The 23034-nt window shown below is 36.6% G+C and overlaps 1 protein-coding gene across 2 annotated transcripts in view; it reads right to left on the reverse strand.

The window, feature by feature from the left end:
* The window catches only part of DYM (dymeclin), a 403514-nt gene that overhangs the window by 286041 nt on the left and 94439 nt on the right, over positions 1-23034 (reverse strand). For both annotated transcript variants that reach the window (XM_036822924.1, XM_036822925.1), the window contains exons 7-8: positions 1959-2084; positions 370-512 (exon numbers count right to left, since the gene is read on the reverse strand). In XM_036822924.1, the coding sequence (XP_036678819.1) occupies positions 370-512; positions 1959-2084 (269 nt within the window). The remainder of the gene's footprint in view (positions 1-369; positions 513-1958; positions 2085-23034) is intronic.

Genomic DNA, 23034 nt, shown 5'->3' on the forward strand with positions numbered 1-23034 from the left:
TAACCAAGAAAGCCCCTAAAATAGAATAATTTCCTCATAAAACACAAGCGGTAAAAAGTTTCCAAGAGCATCACTGTATTTATATTGTACAGCTAGAATGCACGCAATATGCATATTTATAAATATTCTTCTTGAAAAATGTTCTCTTATAGGTAAACAGTCTATTCATGATTTGCATATATTTCCTTGTATAAATCAGTGCACCAAATGGAAAAAATATTTTAAATTATTTCCAGTATTTCACATTTAACCAGCTGCACAGATGCAATCTGACAGTTAGTAGTGGCAGCCAACTGAACAGAATTTCTCATGACTAACTGGACAAAACCTACGTATATCAAAGACCTGACAAAATCTGGTGAGACTTACTTGCTACTCCTGACGCCAGTCCATACAGCAGCCCACCCCCATCTGACTGCTGAGGGAAAACGTGTGCTCCTGGAGGAGGCGGCTTTTCTTGCCTGATGAAGTTATACAACAAGGTCTTTACAAGTTTGCTGGTATATGGGAGGCTACACAAAAAGAAAAAAGAAGAAAATAAACTCAGATTTTGGGGAGTCAACTGGCTTTGTATCGTGATAAATATAACCTATATAATCTACCGACATAAAAGGGATTAGCACAATTCAAAGAAATCTGGCACTGTCACAACAGTGAAGACCATGGGCTGTGAGATCAGACTTGAGGCTTAAATCTGGCTTTCCTCTTACTATGCCGTATGTCATTCATCAAATCGCTTCACCTCCAAAGCTTCAGTTACCTTATTTGTAATCTGTATAACAGGTGAGATATTATAAATTCAGTATATAATACAGTACTTGGCACTTGAAGGGAGGTAGTAACACAGAGTCAGTAGGAAAAAGCAAGAATTTAAAAGTATGGAAATTGACTTGAATAGTATATTTGACTTAACCCAATATATCCAAAATATTCAACATATAACCAATATAATAGTTGTTAAATATCTCACATTGTTTAAAATAAATAAAAGTATGAAGTTATTCAATCTATGCATGCATACAAAAAACATATCCATATATATACAGATTTCTTCTAATGTTAATACCCTTTGCTTTTAAGTAACAGAATGAGAGGAGAAGGGAGAGAAAACAGGTTAAAAGGGATATGTGTCCACAAATTGGTGATAAATCAATTCCTGCAATCTGGAGAAAACTTTTGAATAGACTCTTCAGCCAACGCTTAAGGCCTTTTATCCTTATTATCAGTGATTTTCAAATATGTTCCAAAAGAGCCCTAAAGGATTCTGTGAATGTGCCACAAGTATAATCAAGGTAGCAAGAGGGATGTGAAAAAGACAAAGGTGCTTCTCTCTGTGTGTGTGTGTGTGTGTGTGTGTGTGTGTGTGTGTGTGTGTGTGTGTGTGTGTGTGTGTGTGTGTAATATTTATCTACTCCCGTCCCTACCCACCAGGAGACTGTAAGCTTCTGCTCTGCTCAGGAGCACAGCTCCACATCCTAACACATGCCTGGCACATGGTTAGCACACAATAAACATTTGTTGACTAAATGAAAGTAGGAACAGTCAGTTAAGTGGCTGCTGGGGAAGTCCAAACACATGGTGACGGGGCATACACTGCAGTAGTCGTTTCAATGGGACTGGTGGGAAGGGGAAGATACAAATAATTTCAATGAACAAATATGACTGGATGAATGCTTAGACATAGAGAATGATGCAGAAGGAAGAAAAGATGGCTCCAAAGTTTCAACTCTACAAAGAAACCACTAGAGAAGGTAATGAAGCTAGGGGATGAAAGGGGCAGGGAGGATGGACAGTTTAGACAGGAAAGCAGATCCTTATGTGCTGGGTTTGAAGTTCTGATAGAACAACCAGAGGAAATGCCTGGTTGGAAATATGGAACAACACTAAGGAAAGAGGACAAGACGAGAACTATAGATTAATACAATAAAAAACTTGACAAATTTAAAATAGAAACATACCATCGACCTCGCATCAAATACTTGTGACTGATGCTCTGTCGCAAAACTTCCTTGTGGAAGAGTTGGCAGGAAAGGAAAACCACCATTGTTGACACAGCTTCTACTGATATTTCATATGTAATATCTCTGAAAAGAACAGGAAACAAATCAGAATAATGATCACTTTGGAAGATTAAGATATTGCTCTTTTCTAAATAAACTATACATTTAAAAACTCAAATCAAAATATTCAATATGCTTCTGGATTATTAAAAAATACTAGTATGTTTAACATAAAAATTAAGTCAAACAAAAATATGTAACCCTTCCTTGTCATTAGTTCTTGTACTTGGGTCAAATATCCCATTACTTTCCTATTTTCCAGGTCCCATCTACTAATGAATGACAAGTATCAATATATTAGTGTATAATGGAAACAGTTACCAGCAGTGTTCTGCTTTGAAGGTCCACTCTAAAGCCCTTATGTTCACTCGCTGTTTAGTTATAACACGGAAACAAATATTTAGATTGTAAAACTGAAAAGAAGTCACAGTGTAGGGAAGACAACAATGTCTTTTTGAGTTGATAATAACTTTACAGTGAGAACTATGGTATACCCTAGATCTTCTATTTCTAAGTGTCTACTTTCTCAAGGCCAACTCTGCCTGTTCAGCAAAATGTGAACAGTAAACAAATTGTTCCTGTTTTATTAAGCATATTTCTTTTATGAAGGACTACCGTTGTCCTCCGAAGATCATTAACCCCTTTTAGAAACAAATCTTAGAACAAATAAAAAAGGAAACAAAATTTTGGCTGAGCACGAACAGGAACAAATGCATCAAGAAATCTTCAATTATTGCAAAAGTTTAAACACAATTATCATGGGGAAGAGTATCATGTTAGCCCAGGAAAGTGAAAATCTCAACAACACAACAAAAAGAGTAACAGCTCCAAAAGAATATAAGATATTTTTACAGAACTGAAATATTCACGAAAGCCCAAAGAAAAATACTTAACACCTACTTAAATGAAGCTCATTAAACAAATTAAAGAGAACTTGATTCTAGAAATGGAGAAGCTTACCAGATTTTTAAGTTCTAATTCTATTGGATATTTACGGAGTTATTTTGCTGATGAAATATCTTTTAAAAGCAAAGTATACAAAAACAAAACACAAGAGACCCGTGCAAATGATCTTATTATGTAACGAATAAATCTCATTTCTACTCAGAAATCTGACTAATACTGTAGAACAATTCTCTTTCCTGAAATTTCCATAATTATTGTTGTAAATATTAACCACATAAAAGGCACATCTTACATTTGAACTTATTTCTTGAATTGAATGAAAAACAACCCTGATGTGTTGTATTAGGATTCATTAATTCTTCAATAATGATGATCTGGGTGCTCAAAACCCAAAGGATTTTGAATCACAATAATCATTTATTCATACAGCCTACGCCTGTCAGGAATCCATACTCTGTAGTCAATTTGCTAGGCTTTTCAGTTGGGTCAGGGCTTAAAGCCAAATCCTGAAGAACAAGTATCTTGCCACAGTACATCCTATCTAGGTAGGTGACTACCTCCAGTACACTTGTTAATGCATTTAGTCATTGCATCAATAATAAAAAAAAAACAACAGCAGTGGTTTACAATTTAACATCTTACACTAGGTCCCTGATCCAGGAAGAAACTGCTTTAATTTGTTTAAACTAAAAACTATGACTATTAATAAATACTATGTCTGACAACTTTAATGAAAGAATGTAGATTTAGAACAGAGGGCTGTTCTCCTTCAAAATAAATTGGGCCAAACAACAGCACAAATGGGAGAACATCACAAATGGGAGGGATCTTTATTGCTCTGATTTTGATTGGAACTAACTAGGACTTCCTGAACAGAGCCATCAGCATAGTGTACCGGGCATACATAACTCAGAACAGCAAAAAGGAAGAAATATGTTGAGGCCATATAATACACGATCATAATACAAAAGGAATACTCTTTGCAACAAAAATGTAAAGGGAATTTCATGAAAAAAGGATCCAGGATGCTGTTGACTGACTTAGAGGATATCTTCTATTCATTTTGCTGGCCAGCATCCACTTATGAGTATTAAAACATTAATAAAGGGCAAACAGGATGATCTGAATGGAATGATTAAATACCATGAAGATAATTCTACACAAATTAATCTTAATCACAACCAAAATTCTCATTGAGTTTTTTTCAGAAACTTCATAAATTGACTCTGACATTTTTATGAAAGAATAAACATATAGCCAAGTCAATCTTGAAACTGAAAAGTGAAGAGAGGGACTTCCTCTACCAGATATCAAGCCATGTTACACGGCTGTAGCAATAAAAACGGTAATGGTATTTGCAAGCACACACAAAAAAGTTAGACAAACCAATGGCACTCAACTGAGAACTGAATGTACAGGTCAAACCTGTGTTTCTATGGAAACATAAAACAAAATGGATCCATAAATCAATGGAGAACAGATTGTACAGAAGATGGTGCTGGGAAAAACTGGCTTATTTCATAAAGAAAAATAATGATGGCTCCCTATCTTACAACATATTCAAAGACTGACTACAGAAGAATTAAAGACCTACATTCACTTGGATGTGAATGGCAACACTAAAATTAATAGAAGAAAATGTACAATGATAAGTTTGTAACATAAGCACAAGAAGGGACTTCTTAAATAAAAGCCTAAGAGCACAAAGCATAAAGTAAGTAAATAAATAAATAAAAGCATTTAATTACATCAAAATTAAGGATTATTGCTCAACAAATGAAACCCTGAACAAAGTTAACTGGCAGATGATAAAATGGAAGAAGAACAAAGAACTAATATCTAGAATATTACAAGCAACTCCCACAAAAAGCCAAGAAAAAGCCAACAACTTCACTAGGAAAAAAAAGAGCAAAAAATAAAAAACAGTCCGTTTAAAACAGTGTAATATCCCTTGATGTCCTAGAAAATGTGAAGTATTGGCAGGCACATAATGATATATAAACCCTCATGTACTGCTGATAGTAATATTAACCAACACAGTTATTTTAGAGAACAATTTATAACCCAGTATATATGTATATGCCAAAGAAAAATTCACAGAAATATGTCTGAGGACTGTGGTGAGCAACCTCCAAAATGACCCTCAATAATCCCTACTTCCTGCTATTCATGTCCTTGTGTAATTGCCTCCCCTTGAGTGTAGGATGGATCTAGAGACTTGCTTAGAAGCAAGAGAATACAGTAAAAGTGAAAGCATGCCACTTCTGAGAGGAGACTGGCTTACAAAACAACCGTGGCTTGTATTGGGCACCTGCTCTTGCTCTTCTGTTTGCTTTCTCCAAGGGAAGCCAGCTGCCTTGTTGTGAGCTGACATACAGAGAAGTACACCTTGCAAAGGACTATGGGAGGCCTCCAGTCAACAGCCAGTAAGGAACTGAGTCCAACAGCCCTAGAGAAATTGAATCCTGCCAACAGCCAAGTGAGAAGGCTAGGAAGCAGGTCCTTCCCAGTTGAGCCTTCAGATGAGACCACAGCCCCAGCCATAAGATCAACTACAACCTCATGAGGCACTTGAGTCAGAGGCACCAAGCTACACAGTACCCTGATTCCTGATACTAAAAAACTGTGAAACAACGTTTTGTTTTGTTTTTATTGAAGTATAGTTGATTTACAATGTTGTGTTAATTTCTGCTGTACAGCAAAGTGATTCAGTTATACATATATATTCTTTTTTATATCCTTTTCCATTATGGTTTATCACAGGATACTTAATAGAGTTCCCTGTGCTATCCAGTAGGACCTTGTTGTTTATCCATTCTATATATAGTAGTTTGCATCTGCTAACCCCAAACTCCGACTCCATCCCTCCCCCAACCCCCATGCCCTTAGGAACCACATGTCTGTTCTTTATGTCTGTGAGTCTGTTTCTGTTTTATAGATAAGTTCACATTTGTGTCCTATTTTAGATTCTGCATATAAGTGGTATCATATGGTATTGAAACAATGTTGTTTTAAACTTCTAAATTTTAGAGTAGCTTATTGTGCAGTAATAGATAAATAATATAACGACATTCATTATTTGTGGTGTTGCAAATTTGGAGGCACCCCCGGTGTCCAGCACTGAGGAACTGGATAAGTAAAATGTGGATGTACACAATGGAGCAGTTTTAACAGCAATAGACTAGGTGTTCATTTAGCATGACAGGTAACTCTTAAAAACAATTCTGAGAGGAAAAAGCAAAAAACAATGAGTTCTATAACACAATTCTATTTATGTATATTAAAAATACATGTACACTATAGCTGATTCACTTTGTTATAAAGCAGAAACTAACACACCATTGTAAAGCAAATATACTCCAATAAAGATGTTAAAAAAAAAAAGAAAAATACATGTACACATAAGTATAACATCTTGTACTCGGACATATACATATAAAAATACATGCATTAAACATATTAAAATGGCTGTTTATGGGAAAGAAAAGGAGTAATGAATGGGGATAAATGGGAATAAGTAAATGGATTAATATTAAATGGAGGGGGAGATGGGCCTTACACAAACCAACAATGATAGTGACCCTTGAACTGAAGAATGTGACTGACTCAACCCTATGCCTGATGTGTCCAAAATCAGGGATTGTAGAATGAAGGGAGGCATAAGAGGTTGGGGGACATATTGAAGTGGGAGAATGCTCAGATTAATCCCAGAAATAAAAAATACCAGCAATAAATTATCCAGTTAGGACATTATAAGGACCACCATTACAATAATGACAATGGCAATGGAAAAGAGCAGTAAGACTTGAATGACACTTAACAAAATAAAACTAATAGCACTCAGTGACAGATTGGATGCTTAAAGTGGGGGAGAAAGTCTAAGACTAATCAAGGAAGACCAAAGCTTCTAGATTTAGAACTCAGAGAAGGTGATGTTATCAACCTAAATCAAGAACACAGGAAATGGAAAAATCACTTTACATGTATAATCTATCGATGCTCTTTATTCACAGATTCCATGTTTGTGAATTTACCTACTCACTAAAATTTACTTATAACCCCAAAACAATTTTCTGCAGCACTTTTGCAAGTTGAAATGATCTACGTAATTTTCTAATTTGCACCAAAGGAATCCTAGGCAAAATTTCATGACAAAAAAATAGCTAACGATTGCAAATGAACTCACAGATGATAAAGTTACTTTGTTAAAGATGATAAAATTAAAGTCTGCATTTTTCTAATGTCAGTGGGGAACGGGAAATAACTACATAGCAAAGTTTCATATAAAACTGACTATCCAGATATGATATGATGTCTGGAATTTTCTTAAATATAATCTGAGAAGTAGGGGAGGGTAGCTGTGGATGGGGTATAATTGAAATAAATGTGGCCATGAGTTGTTAATTACTAAAGCTAAGTGATAAGCATATGGGAGTTCATTAGTCTCTCCACATTTATATGCTTAAAATTTTACATAAGATTAAAAATATAAAATTAAAAATTGACTGCGTAACTGTAGACCAGAGTTTGGTGAAGATAGGGACCTCTCTTATTCCTAGCCCCTACCACATCTCCTGGCAAATAGTAGGCACTTAACAGATATTATTTGAAGTGAATGAATCATCCAAAATTCTATATTTAACAAATTTAATTTGCTAAAGTTATCTGCTTTGAGAAGTTGGGTATGTTTCAATAGTTTTTATATTGTTGTCATTAGCAAATCACCACAAACTTAGTGGCCTAAAACAGCACAAATTTATTATCATGCAGTTCTGTAGTTGCAGTACAGGATTCACGGGGTTAAAATCAAGGTGTCAGCAAGCTGCTTTCCACTCCGGAGGCTCTGGGGAAGAATCCATTTCCTGATCACTTGGGTTATTGGCAGGCTTTAGTGACTCTAGGATCCAAGTCCCCATTTTCTTGCTGGCAGTAAGATGAGGGCACTTCCTAGGCTCTACAGGTCGCCTCATTCTTTGACTCAAGGATCCTTTTCCTCCATCTTCAAAGCCATTAGTGGCTTTGAATGACTCATGCTGCATCTCTCTGACCCACCCTTCTGGTTTCCTCTTCTACCTTTAAGGACTCATGTGATTAGACTGTCCTCTATTATCCTAGTGGGCCCAATCTCCCCCTCAAAAAGCCCTTAACTTTAACCACATCAACAGAATCCTTTTGACATGTGAGGGTATCTATTCACCAGCCTTCCAGGGATTAGGATGTGGACATCCTTGGGCTGGAGAGGACAGTATTCTGCCTACCACTAGCAGCTAGTAAGAATTAGATGCTAATTTCAATAAGAACCAAAAACCTCCCTACCAGCCAACATGAAAATATTACGCAAAGTTATACTAATCTACCAGATTTGGGGGCTGGGGGGAATATAATGTTCAAATAAATGGATTAAAGCAGGCTCTAACAAACTGGCAGGGTAGAAGATAATTTAAATATACAATGAAGCACAGCTTCAAATGACATAGCGAAGATACAGATACTAGAAATGGCTAAAACAGAATCTTTTCTTTTCTTTTTTTTTTTTTTTTGGCAAAGATGTCAAGAACCCAATTTCCAATTTTCATTGTCTGAAGATAGTGCTTATAGCCACAAAGCAGAAGAAAATTTAAATGCACAGAGTAACAAATATTCAAACAAGGACAGTAACCACCCACTAGCTGCCCATCCTGCTCAGAATAAAATGCCAAGTCCTGAACCTAGCCTCTAAGACCCTACATGACTTCTGACTAACCATCCAACCTTGTCTATCACTCACCCATCCTTGCTCATTTGGCTCTAGCTCTACTGGACTAGTTAGTGGTCCCTGGGTACAGCAAGCATGCACCCACCTCAGGGCCTTGCATCTGCTGTTCCCTCTGCTTAGAATGCTCTCCCACCAGAGTGACAGGACTCCCTCTCTGACTCCCTTTGGGTTTCTATTAAAAGGTCCACTTCACGGGCTTCCCTGGTGGCACAGTGGTTGAGAGTCTGCCTGCTAATGCAGGGGACGCGGGTTCGGGCCCTGGTCTGGGAAGGTCCCACGTGCCGCGGAGCGACTGGGCCCGTGAGCCACAACTACTGAGCCTGCACGTCTGGAGCCTGTGCTCCGCAACAAGAGAGGCCACAATAGTGAGAGGCCCGCGCACCGCGATGAAGAGTGGCCCCCGCTTGCCGCAACTGGAGAAAGCCCACGCACAGAAACGAAGACCCAACACAGCCATAAATAAATTAATTAATAAATTAATTTAAAAAAAAAAGAAAAAAAAAGGTCCACTTCACAAGGAGCCTTCCCTTACAATCTTGACTAAAATACCATGACATTACTTTCTTCCATTGTACTTGTCACATTCTAACATTAATTAATATATTAATTTGTTTATTATCTGTCTTACCCTACGCACAACTAGAATCTATGTCTTATTCACTATGGTATCCCTGGCACCTGAAACAGTGTCTGGCCACAAGTACACACATATTTGTTGAATAGTCTCTTTGTGCTCTTGGGCACAGTGAGAAATTAATATTATTTGGGATTTACCAAAACCAAGAAAAATACATTCATTCATGCACAAATTTTACATGACAAAGTATATCTGAAATTTCCAGCTTCCAGAAACTAATTCATGATTTAGTGCTCTGCATAAAAATTCACACACACACACAAAAACGGAATTCCCTTGCAGTCCAGTGGTAGGGCCTCACACAGGTTCCATCCCTGGTTCGGGAACTAAGATCCCGCATGCAGTGCAGCGTGGCCAAAAAGGAAAGAAAAAAAAAAAAATTCACTAGACTCCTGGGGCTACAGTTACAGAATTAGTAGCAACAGCAAAAATAATTACTCAACATGCCCTCATTTAATCCATTTTCTATTATAAGTGGTATTGAAAATGACTGGACTTCCCTGGTGGCGCAGTGGTTAAGAATCTGCCTGCCAATGCAGGGGACATGGGTTCAAGCCCTGGCCCAGGAATATCCCACAAGCTGCAGAGCAACTAAGCCCGAGCACCACTGCTACTGAGCCTGCGCTCTAGAGCCCGCAAGCTACAGCTACTGAAGCCCGCACGTCTAGAGCCCGTGCTCCGCAACAAGAGAAGCCACTGCAATGAGAAGCCCACGCACCACAACAAAGAGTAGACCCCACTCTCCGCAACTAGAGAACGCCCATGCGCAGCAACGGAGACCCAACGCAGTCAAAAATAAATTAATAAAAATTTTTTTAAAAATAAAAGTTTAAAAAAAAAGAAAGAAAATGACTGATATTTTTAAAGTCAGTTTCAAAATAAGTTGTGAACACAAATTTGGGTTCTGCCTACGGGGAAAAAAATGATCTAAACAGGAAAACCTCTGAAATAGCCATTTAAGAAATATGTTTTAAAGACACACATGGATAAAATGAAACTATCCATCAATTATCTTCCTAGTTACCATCTTCCCGCACATCTCCCAAGTCTGTGTGAGGGCTTCAGCTCCCTCTACCCTTGCCCCCAAACTGTTTGGCTGACTCATATTCATCACTCAAGACTTTGGACTATGCTTTTCATAGTCTATAGTCTACATCATATAAGAAAATATTTGCCAAACCAAAAAAAAAAAAAATCAACCAATATTAGAAAATAAATGAAAAATGCAATAAAGCACAGCTTATATATTAACTTACACAACCACATAATTTTTAAAGAGATCACAGGAATTGAGGCTACTTCCATTTCCAGCAATGACAGACAGAAAATTCAGAAGAATATTCCCAATGAAGTCAACAAAAATCATTGACAGAGGGTCTGGAGGGGCACTTTCTAGAAGGACCAAAGAGCTAGTAAAATACTGAAGAATTACAAGGCCAAGATTCAAGGCACTAAGAAAACCTAGAGAGGTCAGCCTGACATCTGGAATTGCTTTGGCCTTGGGATGTTTCCTGATTCATAAGTGGTGGCTGGGAATCCAAGCAGTACTTTTGACAGGGTTGACAATCTAGGGGACAAAAACTGGAGTCCAAGCCTGCCAAGGGAGTAAGCCCTAGTACTCCACCCCACACACAGGGTAGAGATCCTCAAGGGGATCCTTACCTTGGAAGTAAGGGGGAGCAGGAAGTAAATCAACGATCTCATGGGCTACAACCCAGCTTTAAGTTCCCTGGGTGGCCAGAAAAATTCTGAAACGGAATTAAGAAGAATCCAAGGCACCCAACAGAAACAGACAATCCCCTCTGAAGAAAGATAAAATCATACTATCAAACTATTTCTACAACTTTACAAATACAAAAACTAGCAAACAATCAAAAATAGACACATAAAGAGATAAGACTACATGAACAAGAACCACCATACACCCATAAAACAAACAAACCTCTCCCAATAATAATATTAATTACCAAATACAACTATGCCTACTCTACCTATGGCATAAAAGCCAAATTTTTCAAATCAAAAATTTCTCAAGGACCTGTAAACTATATAAATATAGCAGGTTATTTCTTTTTAAAAAGTTCTAGAAAAAAATTCTGGAACTGAAAAATACAATAGCCAAATTTTAAAACTTGATTTAAAAAAATAAGTAAATAAGAAAGAAAGAAAGGAAGGAAGGAAGGAAGGAAGGAAGAAAACCTCAATGAATGGGTTTAACAGCAGATTAGACTCAGCTGAAGAGAGATTTAGTGACTTGGACATAAAGTCATAAGAAATAACCGAGAATAAAGTACAGAGAGACAACACGACGATGTTGAGAGGCATTTGTTTCCAGATTGGGGTTATTATGAGAATGTTTACGAAGAAAGATTTATAAACATTTGCATACAAGTCATTTGCAAACATATATTTTCATTTCTCTTCAGTAAATACTTGAAAGTAAAATTGCTAGATGAGAGGAGAGGTGGATATTTGACTTCATAAGAACCTGTCAAAACTTTTCCCAAACTAGTTGTACCATTTTATACACCACAGCAATTTTTTACATAGATTTTATTTTTCGAAGCCATTTCTGGTTCTCAGCAAAACTGAAGGTATAGAGAATTTCCATATAACCCTTGCCCCACATATGCATACCCTCCTCCACCATCAACATCCTGCCCCAGAGTAGCATATATGTTAAAAATGATGAACCAACATTGACACATCATTATCACCTAAAGACCCCATAATATACATGAGTTCACTACTGCTGTGTAATTTCTATAATCGCTATAAATTTTGACAAATGTAGTAACGTGTATCCTTGATTATAGTATCATACAGAACAGTTTCATTGCCCTAAAAATCCTCTGTGCTCTGTCTATATATCCCTTTCTCCTGCCAAACCCTGGCAACCACTGATCTATTTATTGTTTCCATAGTTTTACCTTTTCCAAAATGTATAGTGGGAATAATACAGTATGCAGCCTTTTCAGATTGGCTTCTTTACTCACAGCAATTTCTGAAAGTACCAGTTGCTCCACATTCTCACCAACATTCAGTACTATCAGTCTTCTTAATTTTAGCTATTCTAGTTGTGTGTAGTGATAGTTCACTATAGCATTTAATTTGCATTTTCTGATGATTAATCACACTAAAACTCAATGTGCTTATTGGCCATTCATATATCTTTTTTGTGAAGGATCAATTTAAATCTTTTTTCCATTTTTAATTGGGATATTTGCCTAATTATTTTTAAATTGTAAGAGATCTTTATATATTCAAGAATAAAGTCTTTTGTCAGCTATATGTTTTGGAGACATTTTCTCCCATCTGTGGCTTGACTCTTCTTTTTCTGAACCGTCTCTCTTGAAGAGGCAAGATTTTTATTTTTGAAGTAGTCTAACTTATCAAGTTTTTCTTTTTTTGGCTATTGCTTTCTGTATGCTTTCTAAGTTATCTTTGCCTAAAACAAGACTGTGTGTATTTTTCTAAATTTTATGTTATATGTGAAAGTAGGCGTCAAAGTTTTTTTGTTTTGCTTTGTTTTCCCATATAATCAGCTTTTCCAGCACCATTAGTTTAAAAAGTTTTCCCTCCCCAACTGAATTGTTTTGCTTCTTTTCTCAAAACAAAACAAAACAAACAAAAAACAATTGACCAGAGAAGTACAGATCTATTTCTTGGCCCCCTATACTGATCCACTGATATATTTGTCTATACTTAGGTCAGTACCACGTTATCTTCAAAACTGTAGCTTTATAGTACACTGTGAAGTGATATAGTGTAAGTATTCCATTTGTTCTTCCTTTTCAATTATTTCTTCAGATATTCTAGGTTCTTTGCATTTCCATATATATTTTAGAATCAGCTTGTCAATGTCTATGAAGAAAACAAACAAACAAAAAATACTCTGGTACAAATGTGATGAATTGACTCTGTAGATCAATCTGGGTGATACTGACATCTCAACAATATTGACTCTTCCAATTCATGGATATGATGTATGTCTACATTTAGGTCTTCTTTGACTTCACTGAGCAATGTTTTTTAGTTATTAATATATAAGCTGTACACATATTTGTTGAATTTACTAAGTATTTCATATTTTTCATATGATTTTAAAATGGAATTTTTAAGGTTTTAGTTTCCAGTTGTTTGCTACTAGTATACGATTTTTGTATAATCATCTTGCAATGTGCAACCTTGCTAAACTCACTTTTCAGTTCAAGTAGCTTTTGTATATTCCTTAGGGTCTCCTACATAAACAATCATGTTGCTGGCAAATATAGTTTTACTTTTTCTTTTCTAATCTCTATGCCTTTTATTTTTTGTTTTGCTTTACTGAACTGGCTAGGGCCTCATACAGTAGCAAACAGAAATGCTAAGACCAAACATCCTTGGCTTGTTCTTGATCACAGATGAGGTAAACCTTTAGTCTCTCACCATTAAGTGTAATGTTAGCTGCAGGTTCTTCATGGATGCCCTTAACCTAGTTGAAGATGTTTCCTTCTATTCCTAGTTTGCTGAGAGTTTTTTCTTTTTTTCCATGAATAGATGTTGAATTTGGTCAAATGCTTTTTCAACATTTACTGAGACAATCATATGGCTTTTCTAATTTATTTTGTCAATGTGGCATATTATACTGATTTTCAAGTGTTAACAATATTGTATTCCTGAGATAAGCCCCACTTGGTTATAATGTATTATCCTGTTCTTATATTGCTGGATGAAATTTGCTAATTTTTTAAGCTTTTTCTCCTGTATTCATGAGAAATATCAGTCTGTAATTTTCTTTTTATGGAACGCCACTGTTAGGTTTTAGTATCAGGGTTATGCTGGCCTCATAAAACAAGTCATCCCATCTGCTTTTGAAATACACTTTATTGAAAAAATATTTGCTTCATGATGTGATGTTGAGCAAAGACAGCAGAATAGTATGCATCATATGACTGAATACACATAGATGTTAATATGCAAAAAATAAAAAGAGCAATCCTGGAAGATGAGATTATAGGTGAATATTTTTATTATTTTTAATTTAAATTTTCAAAATGGGAAGGGCATAAAGAAAATGAATGGGAGAAATATTGGCTTCAAACTGGCTGTCTCCACCAGGAAATTTCCTGAAAAAAAAAAAAATATCAGGAGAGATGGTCTGAGGACAATCTCTAATCTCATTCTGACCATAGATTTTCTTTTTCTGTTTTTTTTTTTAATAAGTTTATTTATTTATTTTTGGCTGCATTGGGTCTTTGCTGCTGTGCGCGGGCTTTCTCTAGTTGCAGCGAGCAGGGGCTACTCTTCCTTGCGGTGTGCGGGCTTCTCTTGTTGCAGAGCACAGGCTCTAGGCACGCGGGCTTCAGTAGTTGCAGAACATGGGCTCAGTAGTTGTGGCTCGCGGGCTCTAGAGGACAGGCAGTAGTTGTGGCACACGGGCTTAGTTGCTCCGCGGCATGTGGGATCTTCCCGGACCAGGGCTCGAACCCGTGTCCCCTGCATTTGGCAGGCGGATTCTTAACCACTGTGCCACCAGGGAAGTCCCAGGTTTTCTTAATTATTCCTCTCTCTCACTTCACTGTAAACAATCAAAGTAAAGAGGATTTGCAACTAGGAAAAACAATCTAAGTGTCTCATTCCTTTTGGACTGTAATAACAAACTAATACAGACTGGGTAACTTATAAACAACAGAAATTTATTTCTCACAGTTCTGGAGGCTGAGAGGCCAGATCAAGATACCTGCAGATTCAGTATTTGATGAGAGCTGGTTTCTGGGTCACAGAGATTAAGCGTCTTTTTGCTATGTTATCCTATGATGGAAGGCAGCAAGGAAGTTTTCTTGGGTATCTTTTATAAGGGCATTAATTCCACTCACAAGGGCTCTGCCCTCATGACCTAATCATCCCCCAAAGACCCCATACCTTCTAACATCATCATCTTAGAGGTTAGGTTTTAAAATATGAATTTTGGGAGGACACGAACATTCAGACTGTAGCAATGAATTAGACACACTTGCTGCATTATTTAGGGCTCTCCAGAGAAACAGAACCAACAGGATATAAAGAAATATATATATAGAAAGTAATTTATTATAAGAGATTGGCTCACACAATTACAGAGGCTAAAGGTGGCATTATCTGCCATCTGCAAGCTGGAGGCCCAGGAAAGCCAGCGGTGTAGTTCCAGTCCAAACCCAAAGTGCTGAGAAGCAGAAAAGCCCTGGTCTGAGGGCAAAAGCCCAAGAAACAGGAGTGCCAATACCCGAAGACAGAAGGAGATGGATGTCTCAGATTAAGCAAGAGAAAAAATTCACCCCTCCCCCACCTTTTTGTTCTCTTCATGCCCTCAATGGACTGGATGATGCTCACCTACACTGGTGAGTATGATCTTTCTTACAAAGTCTACCTATTCAAATGCTAATTGTTTCCAGAAACACACTCACAGACACATCCAGAAATAATGAAATAATGTTTGACCTCTGGGCATCCCTCAGCTCAACCTGTCACACAAAATTAACCATCACACTTGCCAAAGACGTAAGTTAAATGTTTAAATACTGGGAAAGGGCACAGAGCCACAGATTCAGTCTTATTAAAAGCATTTAGTCATTAAAAGCATTTAAGCACTATTTGAAAGGTTTTACACCTAGAAATTTTTGTTCCTTAATAAGAAACAAACAGCATTCTAACACACACCTAATTTGTTATAATCATAAAAAGTGAATTCATATTTCAGTACCCCAAAATTTGACATCTATCACAGGTGTGTTACAATTTTAAATAGGAAGACTCAACAAGAAGTTCACATTTGAACAAAGACTTGAAAGAAATAAGGAAACAAGGGAAGTCTTCCAGAGAGAGGGACCAGCACACACAAAGGCCCTGAGGTAGGAACACACCTAGCATATTTAAAGAACAACAAAGAGGTCAGTGGGGTTAGAATGAAATCTGCAAGAAGGAGAGTAGTAAGAGAGGAGGCCAAAAAGATAACAAAAAGCCTGAGAGGTCTAAAAGCTGTAACAGATTGATAAATTCAAGATCTTTTTTTTTTTTTTAAATCCAGGCTGGTCTTCATTCATTCATTCATTCATTTATTTATTTATGGCTGTGTTGGGTCTTCGTTTCTGTGCGAGGGCTTTCTCTAGTTGCGGCAAGCGGGGGCCACTCTTCATCGCGGTGCACGGGCCTCTCACTGTCGCGGCCTCTCTTGTTGTGAAGCACAGGCTCCAGACGCGCAGGCTCAGTAGTTGTGGCTCACAGTCCTAGTCGCTCCGCGGCATGTGGGATCTTCCCAGACCAGGGCTCGAACCCGTGTCCCCTGCACTGGCAGGCAGACTCTCAACCACTGCGCCACCAGGGAAGCCCCAATAAATTCAAATTCTTAAAAATAGTTTTTAAAAATGTATCATGGCAAAAACAAACACATACTAAAAGCAAATAAGTCAAAAAGCAAACTTAGAAAAAAATGTACTTTAAATTTATGTCACAAAGGACTAACCTTTCTAATGTAAAATTGGTCCTACAAATAGATACAATAAAGGTGCCAAAATGAGAATGAGCAAAGGATATTAGCAAAAAAATGTTAACAATTCTAACATCTTTCAATAGGGGGATGATTAAATATAAACTGATATTGACCTACAACAGAATATAATGCAACTTTTAAAAACAAATGAAAACTTAAGGTTTTCTGGCCTGTTTTGGACAAGTTGTTATGAATTTTAGCATCTCATCTTTAAATCTCTATTCTTGAACTCCAAATGTTTCCCTCGATTACAGTGTACAGTAATAAACAACTGCTACTCTCTGCTTGTTCCCAAAAAAAAAAAAAAAAAAAAAAAAAAAAATGAGAAAGGATGTAGAGAAATCAAAACTCACATACACGGCTGGTGGGAATGTAAAATGATGGAGCCACTGAGGAAAAGTTTGGCAGTTACTCAAAAAGTTAAATACAGAGTTATCATATGACCTAGCAATTTTACTCCTAGACACGTACCCGAGAACTGAAAACTACGTCCACACAAAATCTTGTACATGAATGCTCACAGCAGCATTATTCAGAAAGTAGAAACAACCCCAATACTTATCAACTGATGAATGGATAAACAAAATGTGGTATATACATACTATGGAATAGTTTTCAGCAATAAAAAGGAATGAAGTACTGGGGCATGCTATAACATGGATGAACCTTGAACACATTACACTAAATAAAAGAAGCCAGATACAAAAGGCCACACATCATATGATTCTATTTATATGAAATGTCCGTAAAGGGCAAACCTATAGAGACAGGAAGCAGATTAGTGGTTACTGGGACAGGAGGGAGGGGGAAATGGGAATTGACTGCTAATGGGTACAGGGGTTCTCTTTGAGGTAATGAAATTCTGGAATTAGAGAGCAGTGATAGTTTCGCAACTTTTGTGAATATACTAAAAACCACTTAAATATATACTTTGAAAGGGTAAATTTTGGGGTATTTGAATTATATCTCAATAAAGTTGTTACTTAAAAGACAAAAATGAGAAAGCTCTCTGAATGCTTGTATACAGAAACTGCCAGGATAGATTGCTAACTGGAAAAACAGGAAAATTCAAAACACTATGTATAATTTCCAACCTTTTATATGAATACAGGGGGAAATAAAAATCTAAATTCGTAATTGAATATATATGCATGAAAAATTTCAGGAAGGATACATATGAAACTAAGAACGAACAGTGGTTACTAGGGAGACAAATGGGAAGGCTGGAGAGATGGGGAACAAGGACAGCCAGGAGATCGTTCATGTACACTTTTACGTGTTTGGTATCTGAACAACATAAATGTACCATCTGTTTGAAAATGAAATTAATCAAGAACTAAAAATAGAGGATTATCATAAATTATAAAATCAAAATTTACTGATTAAAATCTGATGACACTGAAATAAGAATAAACAAAAAACTAAATCATACTGTGGTATGCTGAAAGAGTCACTGACCCCAAGTGAGAAAACCTAGGATCTGTTTCTAAGTTCTCTATTAAACTCACTCTATTAACTTCAAAAAATAACTCCTCTGGGTCTCAGTTTCCTTATTTGTAAATAAGTACATTGGGCAAGATGACCTCTAATGTCAATTCTTGCTGTAACTTTCTATGATGCTCAAAAAAAGGAATTCAAAGCAACGTTATATTCCTGTGGAAACAAAATTTTAAATCCATTAATTGGGCTATCTTAAGTGCCAAAGAATCAAGGAAAAGAGCCAAGACAGGCCAATACTTGAAAGAAACCAAAATTCTACCATGCTGAGTGTGGTGGTTTTTAAAAAATGAAAAATGTTTTAAGTCAACAGATCTTTCTTGTTTAATGTCCTTGCATAATCTTCAGAAGATTTTCATTACACAATCGCCAAAACAAAGTCAACTTTAAAAAGCCAAAATGTTGCTTCGGCTGCCATATTATCACAAGAACTTTCCACCATCTGGACTGGAAATGTCCTAGAACAAACTACTGTTGGAGCAAGTTATTAATTTCATGTGAAGAAAAAAAGGCGCCATGACCTTGCAGTGCTCTGCCAGGGCAGAGTGGAACACTTGGATAAAGACAAAAGCCTTCACGAAATGGGTGTTAGTGTTGGCTAAGGTCGAAGTCAATGAATATGCAGGAGAAAAAACCATCCTCCTTTGACTTGCTATTGGATAAGAAACTGTAAATGGAACATAAGTTTAACAAAAACAACTGACAAGTTCAAAGGATTAAGACCAAAAGTTAGAAATATCAATGTCATGCCAACATGGAGATTCCAAAAGTAAAATATGAGGAAAGACTAAAAAGTGGTATAGTGTATTACAGATACGGTCAATAGCAGTAATGGCTAGTTTTAAAAGTTAACAAAATCAAAGACATGGTAATACTCCTCATTTATAAAAGTATTAACAATGGAACAGGAAGTGCCTGGAGGTTAGGCACCAAGAAATCTGCATTCTAGTATCAGAACTGTCATTTGTTACCTTTATCAGTCACCTTATCTGTCAGCTTCATCATACATAAAAATTAATGGAGTGGATCAAATAAACTCAAATATCCATTCCATGTTTTTACAGCTTCTCAAAGAACTAATGCTATATATGTAACAGTGCATCAAATGTATAAAATATAGCCACATACCTTCTTGAAATAAAGCTCAACCAAAAAGAGGTTTTAAAAACATTCTAAAAAATCAAAAGTTAAGATGGATTGATTAGGTGGATAAATAATAATAAAGCAAATATACCAAAATTGTTATGTGGGTGTCCAAATTGCAATTATGCCAGCTTAAACAAAGAACATTCATAAACAAAGAACAATCAGAGAGAAAGAGCTCTCAAGAACTAGAAATGATTGCTAAACTTTCATCGAAAGTTAGAAATGGCTTTTAAATATATGAAGAGATGTTCAGCCTCACTTGTAATGAGTGAATGCATATAAAGATCACAATATGATTTCCATTTTTAGCATACAAAAAATTTTATAATATACAATATTGTCAAGGCTCTGTTAAATGTTTTTGGTGGGACTATAAATGATATACTCCCTTTAGGGAACAAGTTTTTACCAAATTTATTATATTTTTATCAAATTTTAAAATGGTCACACTTAACTCCAATTCTAAGACTTAAATAAGGACTATATCTGTATATATGCATTAAGTGAATGTATGTATATGTACTACATCCAGACAACGGAGTATTATTCAGTGCTAAAAAGAAATGAGCTACTAAGCCACGAACACAGAGGAACCTTAAATGCATGTTACTAAGTGAACGAAGCCAACCTAAAAAAGCTATGAACTGTAGGATTCCAACTATATGACACTCTAGAGAAGGTGAAAATATGGAAACAGTAAAAGGATCAGTGGGGTGACCAAGGGTAAAGGGGGTGGGAGGGATGAACAGGCAGAACACACAGGACTTTTGGGGCAGTGAAAGGACACTTACGATACTGTAATGGTGGATACATGTCATTATGCATTTGTCAAAACCCACGGACTGTACAACACACCAAGAGTGAACCCTAATGTACACTATGACTTGGGCGATAAGGATGTACCAATGTAGGTTCATCCACTGTAACAAATGTACCACTGTGGTGAGAAATGTTGATAGCAGGGGAGGCTATGTGTGGGAGGAAGGGTATGGGAATACTCTGTACTTCCCGCCCAATTTTGCTGTGAATCTAAAATTGCTCTGAAAAATAAAGCCTTTAATTAAAAAAAAAAAAAAAGAAATAGTGTCATATTATTTAGAAATACATATAAAGGTAAGATAAGCGTAAATAAAGGTTTATATAAACCACCAGAATAGTCAAAAACAAAAAATGACTGTCTCTGGAGAGCAAAGGGATATAGGACAAGGAGATTTGTTCTCATCATAAGCCCTTTGTGCTATTTGATTGTCTTCCCAAACCATGTGCACACATACATTACAATTTAAAATAACTGCATCAGCATCAATGACTAGCTTTAAATATCCAAAGGTAATGCAATCTGGATTGTGCCCAAAAAAGAAATTACTCTGTAAAGAATTAACTTATATAAGTAACACAAAAAATTAAAAAGGAAAAGAAAACCAATTGTTTGACTGTTGGTAGAATTAAAAGTTGTAGCTATTAATATCAAACTACCTCATTCATATTTTGCTATACATGTATTAATAACAGCAAAAGAAGTTAACAAAAGCATCCTGTACCAGTCTTGCTTTCATAAGAGTAAAAATTCTTTGAAGGCAGAGATTCAACATTTTCAGGGCTGAGCTACCTAAGAATCTTGCAAACTGACCTTAGGAAAGTCACTTCCTTTCTCTCTACTTCAGTGCCATTATACACAAAATGAAAATGTATAAAATAAGCTTAATTCTAGTTCTAAAAAATTCAATGATTATACGCCTCTAAATAGTCCACAACTTAACAAGGAAACATGCAAACACAGGCAAAATGACAGTCAGGATTCAGGACTCTGCTTTAGCTGCTGCTAATCTCTCACACCTAATGCCAGGCTAGAACCAGTCCTCCAAAGCAGCCAGAGAAGCTCCTCCAAGCAGCCTGACCCAACAGGAACTGACTTCAGTTCCCACACAAACTATTCAGCCTTGTTCTTTTGAATCTCAGACATGCTGCGTCCTATGACCACTATACTTGTTAATGACCAAGTGCTATTACTTTTTACTGAGAAGTTTAAAATAGGAAAATTGACTCAGAAGCAAATATATTCAGTGTTTTTCTTAAGTACTTAGTATGTGTAAAGCAACAGAGTTTTATAATCATAAAGCATTTTAAAATTTATAAAAGCATTTTCGAGTGCATTACTTTGGTCTTCAACGCAATCCTAAGCAACAGAGTAGGCAGTGAGAGCACCAGACAGACCTCATCCCAGGATGAGATGCTCCCTCTCAGCTGCAGGCCCCGCTACTGCAGCTCAGGACGTGGTGCATTAAACTAACAACTGGCCTGGCTGTTCCTTCGATGGCTACACGAGTTGATCTCCAAACTCATGCACTTCAATCTCCACACCCAAACTATTAAACAACTGAACCAGATGTGTTCAAATGTCTTTTCCAAGTGACATTCTATGATCTATGAACCCCAATTTTAAAATGAGAAAACTGAGGCCTGGAGTGACAATGCTGATGAGTGGTAATGCTAGGATTCAAACACTACCTTCTGGATGCAGAATTCGTGGTGTTTTTTCCTAATACATAATGTCTCCTACACTTCTTGGCAATACTGAATAATGCAATTATGAACAATCTGAGCACATAGTTTATAGTATCAATATTTGTGGTACTGGATATATCTCAGTCAGATTTCTTCAATAAACCTGGTAAAGGCTTATATATTAAAATTTTTTAACCGGGATTTTTTTTCCCAGAGGCACCAGAAATCAATTTTCAAACTAATAAGCTATTGTGAACTTAATTCTGTCTTGGTATTTGAAAATGCTATCATCTTTAATTCAGTGCTTGTAATGTCTTAAACATCTAATTCAACCAGAAAGCTACACCAGATATTTACTTTACAGCACCTAAAACTTAAATGCTGACTTGGGGTTTTAGCTACCCACTCTGCTGAGGCTGGATTTGAGAAGAGTTTGGGTATCAACATGCAGGGCTGTACAAAGACATTTTCCCAACAGTTAGGCCATTCACTGCCAATGTGGGTCTCTCCAGTTCCTTCACTCTCAAAAACTTGCAGACTTCATAAAGAAACTGTTTATGGCTCTTCAGGTTCTTGAACCACCTACTTCACCATTGCCACCAAAAGTTTTCAATATTCAGATTTTCCAAAGTATAACATCTAAGCCAATACCAACAACTATGGGTCGAATAAATGTGTATTTTCTGTCATTTTATTACATTTCATAAGTCCAGTAAAGTTAATTTTACCAATAAGATTCTTAATCAGTTTCATCCCTCCCCAAATACATCCAAAATGGATTTCAGAGAACTAGCTCTAAAATATATATATTATGTTCTTTTATATCTTAATAAAGAGAACCCTAAACCTAATCAAACATTTAGTCCTTTTAACATTCAAGTCTTTACTCCATCAAACCACATAGCTTCTCCAGCCCTAGTCTCCCACAAACCCTCCACTCTAATCAAACGAATGAACTTGTGATTCTCCAAACACATTAGACGCATCCAAGAGGTCCCTATGCAGCTCCTTTCTGCCTCCT

Source organism: Balaenoptera musculus, chromosome 14 (genome assembly GCF_009873245.2).
Source record: "Balaenoptera musculus isolate JJ_BM4_2016_0621 chromosome 14, mBalMus1.pri.v3, whole genome shotgun sequence".
Taxonomy (NCBI): domain Eukaryota; kingdom Metazoa; phylum Chordata; class Mammalia; order Artiodactyla; family Balaenopteridae; genus Balaenoptera; species Balaenoptera musculus.